At 39.6% G+C, this 17,799-nt stretch overlaps 1 protein-coding gene across 2 annotated transcripts in view; it reads right to left on the reverse strand.

The window, feature by feature from the left end:
• adam19a (ADAM metallopeptidase domain 19a) overlaps positions 1–17,799 on the reverse strand; it is a 216,697-nt gene that overhangs the window by 72,624 nt on the left and 126,274 nt on the right. Inside the window, exon 4 of one of the 2 annotated variants that reach the window (XM_034130902.1) lies at positions 7,670–7,751. In XM_034130902.1, coding sequence (XP_033986793.1) covers positions 7,670–7,751 — 82 coding nt within the window. Of the gene's footprint in view, positions 1–7,657; positions 7,752–17,799 lie in introns of both variants that reach the window. The other variant, XM_034130901.1, reaches the window with a different exon arrangement.

Here is a 17,799-nt window from a genome sequence, read left to right on the forward strand (position 1 = left end):
AAAAACAGGCTCAGGGCTTAACAGGTTAAACAAAGACAAAACTGAGGTGATGGTTTTTGGAGCCAAGGCAGAACGTATAAAAGTTAGCGCTGAGCTTCAGTCTGCAAAAAAGAGTTTCTTTTTAACTCTTTGAAAAAGCTCTTGGTAAAATGAATCTCTTCTTGACTTGATCTAAAATCATCTCTCTAAAGCAGGGGTGTCAAACTCAATTTCATCGTGGGCCACATTAGCATTATGGTTGCACTCAAAGGGTCGGTTTTAACTATATAAATATACATATATAAATACATAATATATATGAAATAATGTATTATATTATATTATTTCCTCTGCATTGGATTTTTATCGGATAGGGTAATAACTTCATAATTAACTACGTCTGAAAGCAGTCTAGGGCAAATAATTGCAAGTCTCTTCAGTGCGCATGTCAAAAAATGAGATGCATTGTGGGACATATAGTTTATGGGCAACATGCTTCTGTAAGATAAGATAAGATAAAATGGACCTTTATTAATCCCCGTGGGGAAATTTAACAGCAACAGGGTAAGATTGAAAAACAGGACAGCACAGATTCACACAGATTAATAAAATTAAGGATAAATTAAGATAAATAACTATAAAATAAGAAATTAATTAAAATGAACATATATAGATATACTGTAAAGTAGCATGTAACCGTATAATAAACGTATTATATTCTTTGCAAGTTCTTGCGGGCCACATCAAATGAAGTCGCGGGCCGGATTTGGCCCCCGGGCCTTGAGTTTGACACCCCTGCTCTAAAGACTTGAGCACACCTTTTAAAATGTGTCTAATGTGTCAGATGAACTATTCCAAATATAAGTAGCTTTTTGAGAATAATTACAGCTGCTATCTCGCAAAGATGAAAATATATGTTATCAATAAAACAGTCAAGTACTCAGTCTTCTCAAAGTTTGTCTATAAATCATTTGTAAATCTATGCAATCATCATCAGCAAGAAAAGGCAAGAAAACCAAAAATGCTGCCCTGTGGAACACCACACCCAAGAGGGCCATGTTTTTATCAACAACTTGTATGCAATTTATTGGATAAGATTTCACCTTTTTTTGCAAATCAAACATAATTATAGTCCAACATAATCCCTAAAAACCCAGTTGTTGATTCCCTGACTGTAATGCTGCTCTTTGGTGGTATTGGAAGACTCTTTCAACACTCAGCTTTAAGTGTACCATTTGACAGAAAGCATAGTGGAAGATTTTCTGTGATTCAACTGGATGTGATCGTCTAAATGCAATATATCACTTAAGCATGCACTTTGTTCCAAAACATAGCACTTGGAAAAAGTTGTAAAGCTAAATCAAACGACCTATTCACACCTAGCAGGGACTACATGTACTAGTCTTTTTCCAAAGCAAGTGAATAGTACATACTGGGTGACTGTGTCCACCTGCTCTACCTAAAAAACAAGTTACTAAAAGTACAAACAGATGATTTGGTCCCTATGATGTGGCACTTTAAGCAAGTTGATAAAAGGACCAATCAGGGTGCTCAACCATCTCTTATCATCAAAAATGCTTGAGATGTGATATGTCTTCAAAGGTTCTGATAACTTTGGTCTTAAAGTTCCCATGTCATGGCCATTTCTACTGATCATAATTCCATTGTTGAGGTCTACTAAAATAGATTTATACTGTGCAATTTTCCAAACTCACATTGGTTTCTCATACAGCATCTCTGTATAGTATGTGTATTCACCGGTATTCACTCTCTGTCCTAAACGGCTTGTTGGAGCACCTGCCCCCCCTTCCTGTGAGCCCAGTGTGCTCTGATTGGTCACGCAGCTGCTCGTTGCTGTGAGGAGCAGACAGGGCTTCCGTGTTGGCAATACAGATACAGCGAGAACAAGCTAAACTCATCCTGAGCACACACAAACACTCACAGCCGAAGTAAAAACAATAAGTGTGGCTTGATTGAGTAAGAAAAAGGTTTATAACGCTGTGAGAATGGGTCTGCGGAGAGCATTTCTCCGCGATCCCAATTTAGCAGCCCAAAAAACGTTTACCCATTTAACAGTCGTGGTAGATACCTTGTTTGTTTTAAACATCATAAATACACAAACAACAATGAATACTTACAGGTTGTGTACCCGAATCTCCCGCTGGTCCAAACAAAGTAGGAACAGCATCGTTCTTCAGTGCCCTACGCTGTACATATCCGGCATGAATCGCTGAAAGGTTTGGGAAGCTTTGTTTCGTGAAAGGCTGGCAGAGGGTGCGGCCATAGCTCTGGGCGTGGCTACTGGGTATCCCTACGTAGCGATACCCAGGAAGTAAATGAGAAATCTCCAACGAGGCGTTTTGGGGAGGTCTTTTCTGTGTTAGAGTTTTACTCCCTACAGGGTGTACTTTCAGGGTTTTTGACTCTGCAGACCGTTTACATGCATAAAAACCTTCATAACACACAAGGGGACGGGTAATAACCGGAAAAGCATGACATGGGACTTTTAAAAGATTTTAATCAACTAACTTCAATGAATGTCGCTTTAAGAGGATTGTGCCTTTGCTAAATAATGTTGATGAAGACCAAAGGGAGACCAACATTTTTTTTTTTTACATTCAAGAAGGACAATCTCCTCACATTTATTTAGGTATTTATGCTGATTTAGATCTCACATTATACTTTTTTCAAAATCTCAGTATCCAGGTTTTAATTTGTTTCTCAGTTCCATTCAAACAAGTCGTTTTGTTGTGTCTCGTCAAATGTGTTAGTTATGTTTATGTATTTTCTCTGTCATTTCCTGTTTTATTTTGTACTTACCTCTTGTCTTTCATTGCAGGCCCTGTTTCTTCCTCCCCTTGTGTGTTTTTCCCGCCTTCATCAGTGTCTGCCCCGCCCCTGATTGTTTCCACCTGTTCCCACTCACCTCATGTTTAAATAGTCCTGTCTCTCCCCTGTCCTGTGTCAGTTCGTCTTGTTTGTTTCCTCGAATGGTCGTGCCAAGCCTCAACTCAGAAAGGATTGCTTTCTCTCATGTCAGGTTTTGTTATGTTTGTTTATTTTTGTTGGCTTAAAGTTTTTATTAAGTCCTCTCTTTGTTACGCTAGTTTTTTCCTCCTTGTGAGCGCTTTATGTTATTTCCACCACCTACTCTGTTAAGAGGAATTACCTGAACTGTGAAAATAAATACACTTTTTTATTACATTCAAGACTTTGTCTCTGGGTCGTGCATTTGGGTTCATCAGTTTGACAAGTTTGACTGCAGGCTGATGAGCACACTTTATTTTGTATACCTAAAAGCAGGCATGTCCAAAGTTTGGAGACCAGGTCAGATTTAATGAGGTTTTATAATGTATTATTTATGGCCCACTAGCACTGTCAAACAGAATAAATCTTCAAAATGTAATTCCTCCTTTTACCGCATGGTGGCAGCACCACTCTAAGGGGCCGTTCTCATGCCGAAATGTAAAGGTCCCATGTCATGGCCATTTCTTCTGATCATAATTCCATTGTTGAGGTCTACTAGAATAGATTTACATTGTTCAATTTTCCAAACTCACATTGGTTTCTCATACAGCATCTCTGTATAGTATGTGTATTCACTCTCTGTCCTAAACGGCTTGTTGGAGCTCCTGCCCCCCGCTCCCTATGAGCCCACTGTGCTCTGATTGGTCAGCTCGCCCACTCTGTTCTGATGAGTCCACCACCGTTACAGCGGAACATCAGTGATTATGTGTTACAATGGCGTTAGCAACCAGGAAATGACACCAGTAATGACAAACAGATGAGAATGCTGCGTGGGGTCTGGGTGCCGTGTTGGCGGGACGTTGCGGGGCTCGCTGCTCCGCCCTTTGAGGCTCGAGGAGCGGCCAGTGTGAGCTGGATTACTGGTGTCGTTTCCTGGTTGCTGCGTGGGTTCTGCCTGAGCTCCGCGGTGTGTGCGGAGATCCGCGGAGCCGCGGCTGAGAAAAGATAAGGCTGAGTGAGTGTGTGTGAGGAGCTCCACGGATTGGTCCATTTGGTCGTCGTTACGTCACTGTCACCAGGAAGAAAAAAATGGAAAAAGAACAATCTCCAACAAGGTGTTCTGGGGCAGCATAGACAGGTATTTTCTGTGTTAGAGTTTTACTCGCTACAGGGTGTACTTTGAGGGTTTGTGACTCTGCAGACCGTTTACATGCATAAAAACCTTCATAACACACAAGGGGACGGGTAATAACTAGAAAAGCATGTTATGGGACCTTTAAGCCGATGGTATTTGCGTTTGCCTTATCTGTTAAAGACACTGTATTTTTGTCTTGGTATTTCCTGGTTTCTTTTGTTTTGCGTGGATCCGTGGTAAAACCCAGAGCGGCCTTTTTTTAGTTGCCTTTGTTTATGAGCCCACAGCAGGGGTACTCAAATACAAATCTTAAAGGTCCACATTTTTTTTTTCAATAAGACAAAGGTCCGTTTATTACGGTCATTCAAACTTTTAAACAATTGCAACAAGATTCTTAACACGAGGTTGCAAAAACAAAAATAATCTGTATGCAGCAATTTTCATTGTTATTGTGTCTGTGCTTGATCCCTCAGAGTCGCAGTGTAAGAGCTGCACAGTTATGAATAAAGGCAGCTGCACCCTCTTTCATTCAGCATTCCCATTATTGCTTTATAAATGTCTTGCCCCCTTGTGTGTCCACTGAGGTTCGTCAGGCCCAACACATCTTCAACAAACTCCCCCTTTGCCTCATCATAAAAACTCACAAACACCAGCAACTGAGCATTGTCAGTGGTGTCAGTGGACTCATCCACAGCTAAGGAAATGCACTGTGCATTTTTTATTCCATCACAAAGCTGATTAATCAAATCACCAGCCAGTATTTATGTTCTTCTGGTTGCTGTGGAATCTGAGAGGGGGATTTGCTTGATTTGACCTGTTATTTCCTCTTTTTGTTTGCCTTCAAACATGGTCTCCATCACTTCAGTCATGCATTCTTTTATACTTCAGTTATTATCCAGTGGAAAGTCCTTACCTACTGGCCTAGTTCAATCAAAGTGGTTACTTTTTTTTGGCTGGGCAGTGTAGTTTTACACACCGTCTTATTTGACTTTCTCAGGACTTAAAACTGTTTTTTGGGGGCAGACCCCCACAAAGAAAAAAATATATTTACACACGTAAGGTCATCATCTTAACAGTTTTGTATGTTCATCCGTGAGCAGAGCATCAAGTTAACATGCCTATTACAGCTGAATGCGGCGATTACCATTTTGTTCAGCAAAACGCCTCACAAACCTATTAAGATCAACAGCTTTAGTGCGTTTTGATTCAATGCTGAGTACAGCCAAACTTGACAGTCTCTTATCTGTCATTGTAGACCGCAAATACCTCATTCCTTCAGTACTTGGGTCCGAAATTCGAATGCTTCTCGTTTTGCATCGTCCCGTTCAAATAAAATCTCCGCCAATCATATTTCCACGCTCGCGCCAGGGACGGAGGAGGGGTTACAAGACTTGCATCTTGTGCTGCATTCACTTGCACTCGGACATTAGAGACTTTCTCTCATAAATGTCAGATGAGCCACAACTTTTCTTTCAAAACAAAGCTGCCAACTGGGGTGGCAGCTGGGGTAGGTGAAACTAGGCTACTAGCTACAGTACAGATGCAACTAGATGAGCTGTTAACTCTCGCTCTGATTTTTTCTTTTTTAAACTCTCGCTCTGACTCAGACAGGTTGAAAGAGACTACACGACACACGCATTTTTCCCACCCGCATTCCGCGAAGACCCGCCCTACTGTGCCTCTGATTCGCAGACTGTTGGTGGGGGAAAAAAACGCTGACGGGATGCTGAATGTGATTGGACCAAAGCGTTGACAGATACACACAGACAGTGGAACAGTCTGCAGAGCGCTGTTTGCAGCGGACATAGCGGAGAATTTTGACTCGTTGCGTTGTGGCGATGTCTCGCAGATAACACAGATAATACAGATAATACAGATGAAAAGTATAATTTGCTCAGAGTCCAGAGACAGTTGTGATTCGGTCCGGATCCGGACCGGAGTCCGGACTTTGAGGATGCCTGGCCTACAGTATGAACTGGATTGCATTTATGTTGGGGTTGTCAACTCTTTGCTAAAGCGGATTGAACTGTATGTATTGACTCTTTTCCCCACACATTGCCCACACTTTGATTTTATATGTGTTAGCCTACTTTCCCAGAAATTGATGTGTGATTTATTTTGAATTGCATTTCAGTGATGAAGGAGATATTTTCCGAATTAATTCATTTGTGTATGGTTTGACTGAACAATTTCTGTTGAATATATTAGATTATTATTTGTCAGACTTGATTCTGACTGTCACCCCACTTTATTAAAAATAGGTCAAACCTGCTTCAAAGTTTAAGGTATTCCATATAGTTTGTTCAATGTTATCTGACTCTCCAGAATGAAAGGCAGTGTTTTTAGAGTGGTTCACACCTGAGTGGCTTATATTGGGTTACATTGCCATTTGAAAAATAAAGATAATTGTGACAATGAACATTTTTAATACAGTGTATTTTTATGTTACTTTTATGTTTAAAAATGTCAGAAGGGACTATTGGCCCTCGCCGGGTATATTCACAGGATCAAATCTGGCTCTCTTTGAAAGAACTTTGGACCCCCCTGCCTAAAAGCCCTAAAGAGTAACACAGCCAAAGGCTCCAGAGCATTGTGTAAAGTCTTACAGCTTTAAGTGGATCTTGACATTTTGTTTAACAATTTACTTTTTAAATAACAGTTTTCTGCCCACATTTTATGATGAGGACATTTCAGAAAATCTAGCAAGTCAAAAGATAAAATGCAAATCTCATGCTGGCTATTCCTCAGTATTATTAACTTAGTGCTGACATACAGTACAAAGGTAACACATTTTTTAACAATTATTCAAAATTATATTTCTTAAGGTACAAAAGCTTATCTTTCTACCTCTGCAAAAACGTTGTGGGTTTTAAATGTGTTTGTTGGTTAAAAATAGCAGCCTCTTTCTGCATATATAATATGATTAAAGAAAAACCGACATTTAACAGTGTAGGATTTCCATTTTGAGTTATTTTTGTATGTACTGTTTCTTGCTATGTGAAATCTCATTCCTCCAATTTGCCCTTTTTTGTAGTACTTTAGTTAGTGATATCCTACATTTCATACAGAGTCCAGAGAAAAGAGGATTCTCTGTATGAACTGCATATTTACTCCTTTAGTTAAATTAGTTTGAACTCATTGAGAAAACATAAAAATGACTTCATCAAAGTGAGACATATGCCTCCATTTAAAATATCCTTTTTAATGTCCCTAAGTTCTCATGACATGCCAAATCACGTTGATATAATAAAGGTGTTAAGCCTGCAAGCTGATTTTAATACCATACTGAAACAAATGGCACCCAATGACTTCCTGACGATAGAAATGGTACTAGAAATGATTTCAAACAAATCAAACATTATAATGATTTGTAAAAGAGTTGGCAGATATGTAGTTAACATGAGGGGTCTAGTGCAGAATTCAATTTAGGTACTGGGTTTAAGATCAGAAGGTCAAAGGTGCATCGAATTTGGACATTTTCTTAGGGCCAACAACAAATGTCCTCAGGAAACAAAAAGCAACAATGCAAATAACCAGCATTAAAAAGAGAGGGAGGGAAACAAGTATTACTCATACCTGCATACTTACAGTGTAACTGTTGTTGGACACAGTCACCGGCTGCCCATCTTCTGTGTAATAGGTCTCTGTGAAGTCTGGACCTATGAGCTCCCTGGGAAAGAGAAAGAGAAAAAGGGAGATAATTAGGTCTGATTTGACTTTAATGATCACTGTGTAATTTAGGTTTTAGCAGCCACATGTAGAAATGGGAAGTAACATAGAAAAATCGTCTGAGGTCATGAACAAATAGAACACTGCTTTCACACTCCAGTGAATTGTCTTCATCTGTTTTGAGGACCTTGCTTTTGCGCTGCAGTGAGGTCAAAATCAAGTTGTATCACCCATAACCCAATGGAGAGAGTAAAGGCCAAGTTTGAAGTAATTGTTTTTCTGGAAACAGGAAGTGTCTTCTTTGATCAGTCAATAAAATTAGGTGATGCTATTAGCTAATGTCCTTATGTAGACTAGCTAGGTGATTGACAGCAGCTGACTGTTGCCTAATGAAATGCAACATAGTGGGTCATGTAGTAATGTATTTCTTCCTTTTAGATTGGTTTCTTTTGAATTACTGACTTTATTGAAGTGCAATATTAAATCACCTTTAAGTAAGTAAAGGGGGCCTGTTATGATTATGTTCAGGTGACGTGTATATCAGAATGTAGTGTCTCTACTTTAAAGAGTCCTCTCCTGCTGATGTTCAGGTGACGTGTATATCAGAATGTAGTGTCTCTACTTTAAAGAGTCCTCTCCTGCTGATGTTCAGGTGACGTGTATATCAGTATGTAGTGTCTCTACTTTAAAGAGTCCTCTCCTGCTGATGTTCAGGTGACGTGTATATCAGTATGTAGTGTCTCTACTTTAAAGAGTCCTCTCCTGCTGATGTTCAGGTGACGTGTATATCAGAATGTAGTGTCTACTTTAAAGAGTCCTCTCCTGCTGATGTTCAGGTGTATATCAGTATGTAGTGTCTCTACTTTAAAGAGTCCTCTCCTGCTGATGTTCAGGTGTATATCAGAATGTAGTGTCTCTACTTTAAAGAGTCCTCTCCTGCTGATGTTCAGGTGACGTGTATATCAGTATGTAGTGTCTCTACTTTAAAGAGTCCTCTCCTGCTGATGTTCAGGTGACGTGTATATCAGTATGTAGTGTCTCTACTTTAAAGAGTCCTCTCCTGCTGATGTTCAGGTGACGTGTATATCAGTATGTAGTGTCTCTACTTTAAAGAGTCCTCTCCTGCTGATGTTCAGGTGACGTGTATATCAGAATGTAGTGTCTCTACTTAAAGAGTCCTCTCCTGCTGATGTTCAGGTGACGTGTATATCAGAATGTAGTGTCTCTACTTTAAAGAGTCCTCTCCTGCTGATGTTCAGGTGACGTGTATATCAGTATGTAGTGTCTCTACTTTAAAGAGTCCTCTCCTGCTGATGTTCAGGTGACGTGTATATCAGTATGTAGTGTCTCTACTTTAAAGAGTCCTCTCCTGCTGATGTTCAGGTGACGTGTATATCAGTAATGTAGTGTCTCTACTTTAAAGAGTCCTCTCCTGCTGATGTTCAGGTGACGTATCAGAATGTAGTGTCTCTACTTTAAGAGTCCTCTCCTGCTGATGTTCAGGTGTATATCAGTATGTAGTGTCTCTACTTTAAAGAGTCCTCTCCTGCTGATGTTCAGGTGTATATCAGAATGTAGTGTCTCTACTTTAAAGAGTCCTCTCCTGCTGATGTGCAGGTGTATATCAGTATGCAGTGTCTCTACTTTAAAGAGTCCTCTCCTGCTGATGTTCAGGTGTATATCAGTATGTAGTGTCTCTACTTTAAAGAGTCCTCTCCTGCTGATGTTCAGGTGTATATCAGTATGTAGTGTCTCTACTTTAAAGAGTCCTCTCCTGCTGATGTTCAGGTGTATATCAGTATGTAGTGCCTCTACTTTAAAGAGTCCTCTCCTGCTGATGTTCAGGTGTATATCAGTGTGTAGTGTCTCTACTTTAAAGAGTCCTCTGCTGATGTTCAGGTGTATATCAGTATGTAGTGTCTCTACTTTAAAGAGTCCTCTCCTGCTGATGTTCAGGTGTATATCAGTATGTAGTGTCTCTACTTTAAAGAGTCCTCTCCTGCTGATGTTCAGGTGTATATCAGTATGTAGTGTCTCTACTTTAAAGAGTCCTCTCCTGCTGATGTTCAGGTGTATATCAGTATGTAGTGTCTCTACTTTAAAGAGTCCTCTCCTGCTGATGTTCAGGTGTATATCAGTATGTAGTGTCTCTACTTTAAAGAGTCCTCTCCTGCTGATGTTCAGGTGTATATCAGTATGTAGTGTCTCTACTGTGACATGTCTCTATGCTTTAATGTTCAAAAAGCTCTTTATTTTCTCATACTGCCGCACCTCTTTTCACCCTCTGTCTGAAACCAGAGCCCAGTCTGCTCTGATTGGTTAGCTGGCCGGCTCTGTTGCGATTGGTTAGAAATGTCCCGCCCCCTTAGCCATGTACAATGTGTTGGAGCACTAGTCAATAGGAGCGCAATGTCACATAGTGATATCACTATGGTCCGGAAGTAAACAACAAAGGAGTCCAATGGAGGTGAGAAACACCACAAAAGCATTAATATCTAATAACCTGATAATTATAAAGAGTAGTTTGTCAATTTTAGACAGCAAGTGTAATATTATCCTTAGTTTCATTTTACAGACTCCAGCAGGTAGTCTTGTCAGCATGGCTATGTTTTACACAGAGAGGGTCTAACATAAAGCCAAATCACAATTTGGTATTTTTCTGTACCAAAAATTCTCTTTTCTAGTTTGTTTGTTTTTAGTGCCCAGACCTGAGTGAACAGGCGGGAGCTTCGTTTAAATAAAGCAGCGCAAAGAGAGTGGTTGTTATTTAGTTGGAAACAGGGTCCAAGATGTAGCCCTGAGAATCGACGTCGCACTACATTAGCCGCTTCACACCAAGTACTTGTCCCTGGTACTTGTTCCCCCGAATTCTTTAGTCCCTCGAACTGTCCTAGGCCCCGTCCACGCGGAGACGATTTCAGTTGTATCCGCTAAGGTTCTTTATCGTATAGACCAGTGGTCACCAACCTTTTTAAGCCCAAGATCCCTGACCTCGGCCTTGGTGAAAGGCGAGATCTACCTATTGCAGAATTGAGTGAAAGAGACAGCCCAGACAGTACTTCCAATTTGAGGCCTTTTATGTAGGCTAATTGCCTCTGAATTACATCAAATAATTTGGTGCAACTTCCAATTTGATTAAACCAAGAACACAACATAACTAACATGTCAAAAAGGATAAATATATATATTTACATCATACCTATCATTTTAAGTTTCATTCATTCCTTCATTACAATCCTAAATATAAATGTATGTAGCTTATTTTCCATTTGTTTGAGTGCATGAGTACATTATTTTGTTGACAGCAACAATAACAAAGAAAAAAATAACATCTTGCAGTGAGCAGATAACATAAAGTGCCATTTTAACTGTGAGGCTTATCCACTGAAGCTTCATGCAAGTGCAACATTTAACATTAAAACTAGTTATTTTTTACACAATTCTTACAAATTCAAAATTCTAACAACATTCTTTATTGGTGCGTTCACACTGGACGCGATGCGATTTTTGGGGGCGGCGCATGTAAAGTCAATGCAAAGGCGCGGACAGACGCGGTTGATGCGAATGACGCGTTCGCGCGGTAGCCAATCAGCGGTGAGGATCTCAGCCTGCCGTCACGGACGTTGAATCAGAAAACCGAAACATCAGCCGTTAGCTGTTAGCACACAGAGCTCACAGCTCCTCATATCTGTTCAGAAACTGGACAAAAGTTAAACATGAACAACCCAGCTAGCGGGGAACGTTCTCACAACTTTGGCTAACGTTACCTACAGGTTAAAGAGGGTTTCACAGTTCCCATTCCCTACAAGTCTTTCACTCTCTTTTTGCTTTATGCCACCGCTATATTCAACTGAAGAATTACAAGAATGGGGAATTGCTTCAACCACTTGGGCTTAGGAACCTAAAAAAGTCTGACAAAGAACCTTTCCACCACCATGTTGCAGCTCAGAGTACTGACAGTAACTGCCTGACGTGTGAGACCTCATTTTATCTCAAACTACACTTGCCAACTAAATCTCTGCTTTGAAGAAAGAGCAAAGTCAGACAAAGCCTCAATGATATTCATAGCTTCTCTCTTTGCTTGCTGACATCCCTGTATGATTTTCTGATATTGCCATGCTTGATTGCTAAAAGCATAATCCCTTCCAAATGAAATGTTGGATCAGCAGGACCGGAGCCTTTCATGTTGATGGAAGTTGGGCATTGATAACAAAAAGGAGACGGAGAAGGAAAATATCGCAATGCCTTCGCTACGTTTGTATCATTTGTTAGTTACTTATCTCATGCAAATCCTTATCTGTCCAAAGCAAACTTTTCTTTATCTGTTAGTGCTCTGCTGAAAGACTGCTTGAGTGCTACAATAGGAAAATAAAATGCATTATATTATGGTTTCTAAAAGGTCACCATACGACAAAAATTCATTGGCTCCATTTTAGCCTGCAAGAAGAAAAGGTGACATTTGTCATGTCTGGGGAGAAGGAGTGGGCTGTAAAATGCCAAGACGTCCCTGGACGGACGCATCCGTGCTACAGATGTATGGATCAGTGAGACCACAAGGACATCTGGCCTCACTCTGTGTGGCTGAATCACTGACCAGGCAGGAGACACACTCAGAACATCCCTGAGCACAAATGGGCAAATGGAAGACGGACATGAATAGATGAGCCCAATCTCCATTTGGTCCCAGGAGCCCTATTGTATTATTCATTGAGGGAGATCGTAATGGAACATAATCCAGCTTTCTTATCCCTTTTTATTGCAGACAATTTGCTCTGTATTATAAAAAGACTGTTTTACGTGGCAATCCAATAATGTTAATTTGATTGAAGCTTGTGCACAGACAGAAGTGTGTGAAATTCAACTCTTATTCAGCACAGTATTTACACAGCATGTTCATTAAAGTGAGAAAGAATGAAATTGCTTTTCATTGCAGGTGAATGTCTTTAAAGGATGGTATAGAGACAAATATTATACTCAAATGTCTCCTACGGTTTAATTAAAAACTGGAGAAACGGTGTGATTGACGGTATCAAACATTGAAGCCTGGTGAAATGTGAAAAATGATAAATGACCTTTTACATTCCCGGAGAGACACAACAGGTACTGATGAGTGTGCGTGGTCAGGGTAAAGGTCTGCCACAGCTGGATTGAAGATGTCAGGCCGGCTTTAAACCATTTGCCAATTTGTCAGGTTGTGTTGCCTCTGCTCTTTTGAGAATGAAGCTGATTGGCAAAAATACAATGTTCTGGTTGCCGAAAGGTTAATGTTGGTGACACCATGGTTTATTTCTTGAAGGATAACTTTGGTTTCTTACTAGCTGGTTCTGATTTCACCTTGTGAATCTGTGTTGGGGTCATCATCATAAGACATGTACTCAGTGTTGGGAGAATAAATCAGATTATCAAGTAAAAGTAGCAATACTACAGACTAAAAATAGTCCTGCATTTTTTTGTATTGGCATCAAAATATACTTTCATTGCCAAAAGTGAAAGAACTAATTATGCAGAATGGCCCATCGAAGCACCATATATCTAAAATGAATATAATCATTGATGCATTCATGTGTTCATTACTTGGTAAAAGTGGTGTTTATTAACAAAAGCTACTGGGTAGTTTAACCTACAATTATATATGATATTATACAAGTTAATTTATATTTTGTATTAATAATCTAAACCTGCTCAGTAACTAGTAACTAAATCTGTAAAATGTGGAGTAAAAAGCACAACGCTTGCGTGCAAATTGTAGTGGAGTAGAAGTGAAAATTAGTATTTTCATATTTTAATAACGTACAGGATTTGATTTAATGTACGTAGTTACATTCCAGCACTGTACGTACTGTAGCAGGAACTACCACAGAGGAGGTTGTGAGTACTTTCAGTCACCGAGCTTTACAGGTTTGTAGTTGAGATGAAAATGGGTGTGGTCCAAGCAATGGTACCATAAGTAGGGGTGGAGGAAGTGGGGAAATGGCCATTGGCCCCAACTCCTTCACTACAACATATCTGTCATTCTAATTACAAAGTAGGTTTTATTTTTGAAGCTATGGCCATCGGTTTGATCAGTTATTACAGCTGACATCTTAGACCACGGCAACATTACATAACATAACAAGCCACAGTTTAGATTAATTTAATCCATTTTAACATCAAATGATGGTAAGGATACAAATAAACCCTCTGAAACCAGTATGGCAACATAAAGTCAACCTAGGAAGTCTGTAAACTGAAACAGATGCTTCAAACAGAGACAGTGTGGTTTATCAATTCGCCCTGACTACAGTGATAGTGATGGTTTGATAACAACCGTTTGGACCAGTTGTGTTTGTATCCCTGTTAGACCTGTCCAAAATCTCCTCAATTGTACTGGTGACTCAAAGCAAAGGTCATTACCACTGATGGAACTGTCTTCAACATAGTTTTGTTTTCCGGGAGTTTTTGTTGTCTTGACTTAATGAATTGGACAGATTTGGCCCCTACCTGGAGACTGTCTCACCTCAAAGGCATACATACAGTTTCACTTGGATGATGAACGCGGTTTTGTAAAGGCTGAAAATAAAGCATAAGAAAGAAGTTATTTGCTAGAAAAACATTGAAGCCTTTAATCTTGATAAATTAAAGAATTATTAATCTTTGCTGAAAATGTGTCAGCATAAGGAATATAATGGTTAACAGCCTCAGAGATGTTCTGTGCTTTGTGAGTGTAATAATATACTCTGATCAGTACATCACTGTCTGATTCTGGAGAGTCTTTAATGTCGGCCTGAATGAATCGGGTCAGGAACTCTAGATCAATTTTGATGGTGGATGAATATGATTTGTGGTCAAGGCTGTTGATTTCCAGTCCTGCTGTCCAACTCTTATTCTGCACTTCATTTTAACCATACAAATGACCAAGGAAATGTTTTTAAATGATTATAGAGATAGTAGCTATTTAAGAGCAACATAGTAGATCATTTATCAGTCTCACATTGATTCAATGAATACAACACATAAAGAAAACCTTGCAGAACTTGATACAAGTCATAGTTGGTATCAAGTTGAGTTGCTCTGCTCCGGAAAATGAGATGATTCTGTGGTTTGAATAAACCTTACCAGCCTCATTATAATCTTGTGTGTGACTCTTCTGCGTTTCCTCTTCGAGATACAAACCTCCGCCTCTTTAGGAGGAAGTGTGCAGACTGCATTTAGTGATATGGTCTACCAGGAGTGCTCATTAAAATAGAGCCAGTGACCCCAGAAACAGCACAGTTATATAAAACAAATTAGTAGATCAATTGCTCACATAAAATCAATACCAATCTAGGCATCTGTATTTAAAGGTCCCATGTCATGCTTTTCCAGTTATTACCCGTCCCCTTGTGTGTTATGAAGGTTTTTATGCATGTAAACGGTCTGCAGAGTCACAAACCCTCAAAGTACACCCTGTAGCGAGTAAAACTCTAACACAGAAAAGACCTCCCCAAAACGCCTCGTTGGAGATTTCTCATGTTCTTCCTGGGCATCGTGACGTCTGGATAGCCACGCCCAGAGCTATGACGCGATACGGTCATGCGGTACCCGGAACCAAATGGACCAATCCGCGGAGCCGTTACGTTAAGCCCCCGCTGATTGGTCCAAATTGACCAATCCACGGACTTCCTCACACACACACTCAGTGCAGGCAGCTCTGCTGATTTCTCCTCCCTGGCTGCAGGCTGATAACAGACAGTTGGGATCGCGGCGAAATTCTCTCTGCAGACCCATTCTCTCTGCAGACCCATTCTCACAGCGTTTATCAACCTTTTTCTTACTCAATATCAAGCCACACTTATTGTTTTTACTTCGGCTGTGACTTTGTGTGTGCTCAGGATGAGTTTGGCTGTGTATCGCTAACAAGGAAACAACACCTCCACGGAGCTCAGCGTGATTCACAACGTCCCGACCAATCAGAGCACACTGTGCTCACAGGGAGGGTGGGGGCTGGAGCTATTGGAGCTACAACGAGCCGTTAAAGGCAGAGAGTGAAATTCAGTGAATACACGTAGTTTACAGAGATGCTGTATGAGAAACCAATGTGAGTTTGGAAAATTGCACAATATAAATCTATTCTAGTAGACCTCAACAATGGAATTATGATCAGTGGAAATGGCCATGACATGGGCCCTTTAAAATGCTAGTTAAGTTGATTTCCACATTGATTTAGGAGAATAGGAAACCTAGAATGAATTGATATTATTATCTATCCAAAAAATGACAAGGAGGCCTTAATCTCTCCAGTTATAAATGATATTACTGGGCAGCAGTCCTTCGTGGAATGGCTGAATGGTAAATGTCAGATCAGGAGACAAACTGTTTTGAATTAGAAAAAGAACTCATGTCAACTTGTGCCTTTTAAGAGGCTGCCATTTTCGGAATGGATGGAAAGGGGTGGAAAGACCTCTTAAAATATCAAGAGTAAGAGATTACAAAGAATTTGGATCTTCTGCCAAGAAAATGTGACATTGATTTTAGAGCATGGGCAGAGAAATGATTCATTACAAAAGATCAAATGTACATTTTAAATCATTTAAACCAATAATAATTATCCAAAATGGAAATCACACACTGGTAATGGATTTATACCGGATAACTTTGAACATTGATTAACCACTAGACCAAACACATTATATTATAAAAGCAATCCCTGATGAAGCTATGAAAAATATAAAGAGGGCTTGATTAGAATTCATTTTTATTGTATAGGGATGATGCAATGTAACATGTTACCTGTATATTACTTTATAAGGGGAAAACAATGATGACTTTATCTTCAGAGGTTAATAAAAGTGTACACAAATAATGAAAACGCTATGGAAAGATTTGTTGTGATGCGCTCAAGTTATTTATTCCTTTTTATGACTAAAGTGATAAGATTATACACTTATTTATTGGTAAATTAAGTCAAAACTGAAATATTTTCTTTCTTTGTATTTCTTTTTATATCTGTACTATTTTTGCTCTTATTCTTTGAAAACTCCTCTCTATGAGGTTAATTATACTACTTTTTATTATTTTTTATTTACTGATACAGCTGTGAAAAGTCTGAATGTACATTATGATGAATAAACAATTTATACAAAAAAATATATATATCAGTGGATGTGGAACAAGTCATCATCAGCCCTGATTCTGAATAATTACAGCAACACACCCAGCCTTTCCCCTCTCTCATGGCACAGTTACAGAGCCACAGTGTAGCGGGGGTCAAAGCGCTGAGCTGCTTCCTAGAAGAGGAGTAATGGGCTCTGTCCTCAGCAGGGGGGGGGGGGGCAGACAGACAGCCTGGCTCTGGTGTGCTGATAACATTTGCTCTAATGAGCATGCCGAGAGGATAAACAGCTACACATAGCCGTGTGTGTATATGTACTGCAGAGCTACTGTGTTTTTATACCAATGATCCTTCAGCTTCTGATTGGTTAGCAAAGCTCCTATATCCTGGTTAAAGAAGTTATATGATAAACCACCTGGGGAGGGGAGAGGGAAAGCAAATACAAGTGATAGATGAGTGAAAGAAGGCATGGAACTGTCAGAGCTTAGTGAGCAGGCAATCTAGAGACTGTTTCTCAGGTGTTGTACTACAGAGATGTCGCCTCAGATATCCCCACATGGAATTCAGGTGCTGTTTGTATGTGATCCTTCAAGAACAAAAACTGTTCTCCAACTAGAAAAATATCAACAGGCACATTCAGGGTTCGACACAGTGTGCGGACATTATACAAATAAATACTTTCCAGAACCCAAGGTGAGTGGCTGAAAATTGTTTGTTTTTTAATCCAGTTACCGTTGATAATGTTTTTTTAAAGAACAGCAATATAAACATCTGAGTATCTGAAACCAGTGAAGGTTTGACAAGTACGCTTAAACAGAGAAGCAAAATATTAAAATAAATATCAAAACTATTTTCTTACAAATACAAAAATAAATTCCAAATGGAGTTTCTCTGTAACTTCAAGTTTGCAATAAAGGCCTCATTGCTCACAGTTCTACCTCGTCTGTTTTAGTGTAAAGGCCATTTTACTTTGATATTT

The sequence above is a fragment of the Trematomus bernacchii genome, unplaced genomic scaffold (assembly GCF_902827165.1).
Source record: "Trematomus bernacchii unplaced genomic scaffold, fTreBer1.1, whole genome shotgun sequence".
Classification (NCBI taxonomy): Eukaryota; Metazoa; Chordata; class Actinopteri; order Perciformes; family Nototheniidae; genus Trematomus; species Trematomus bernacchii.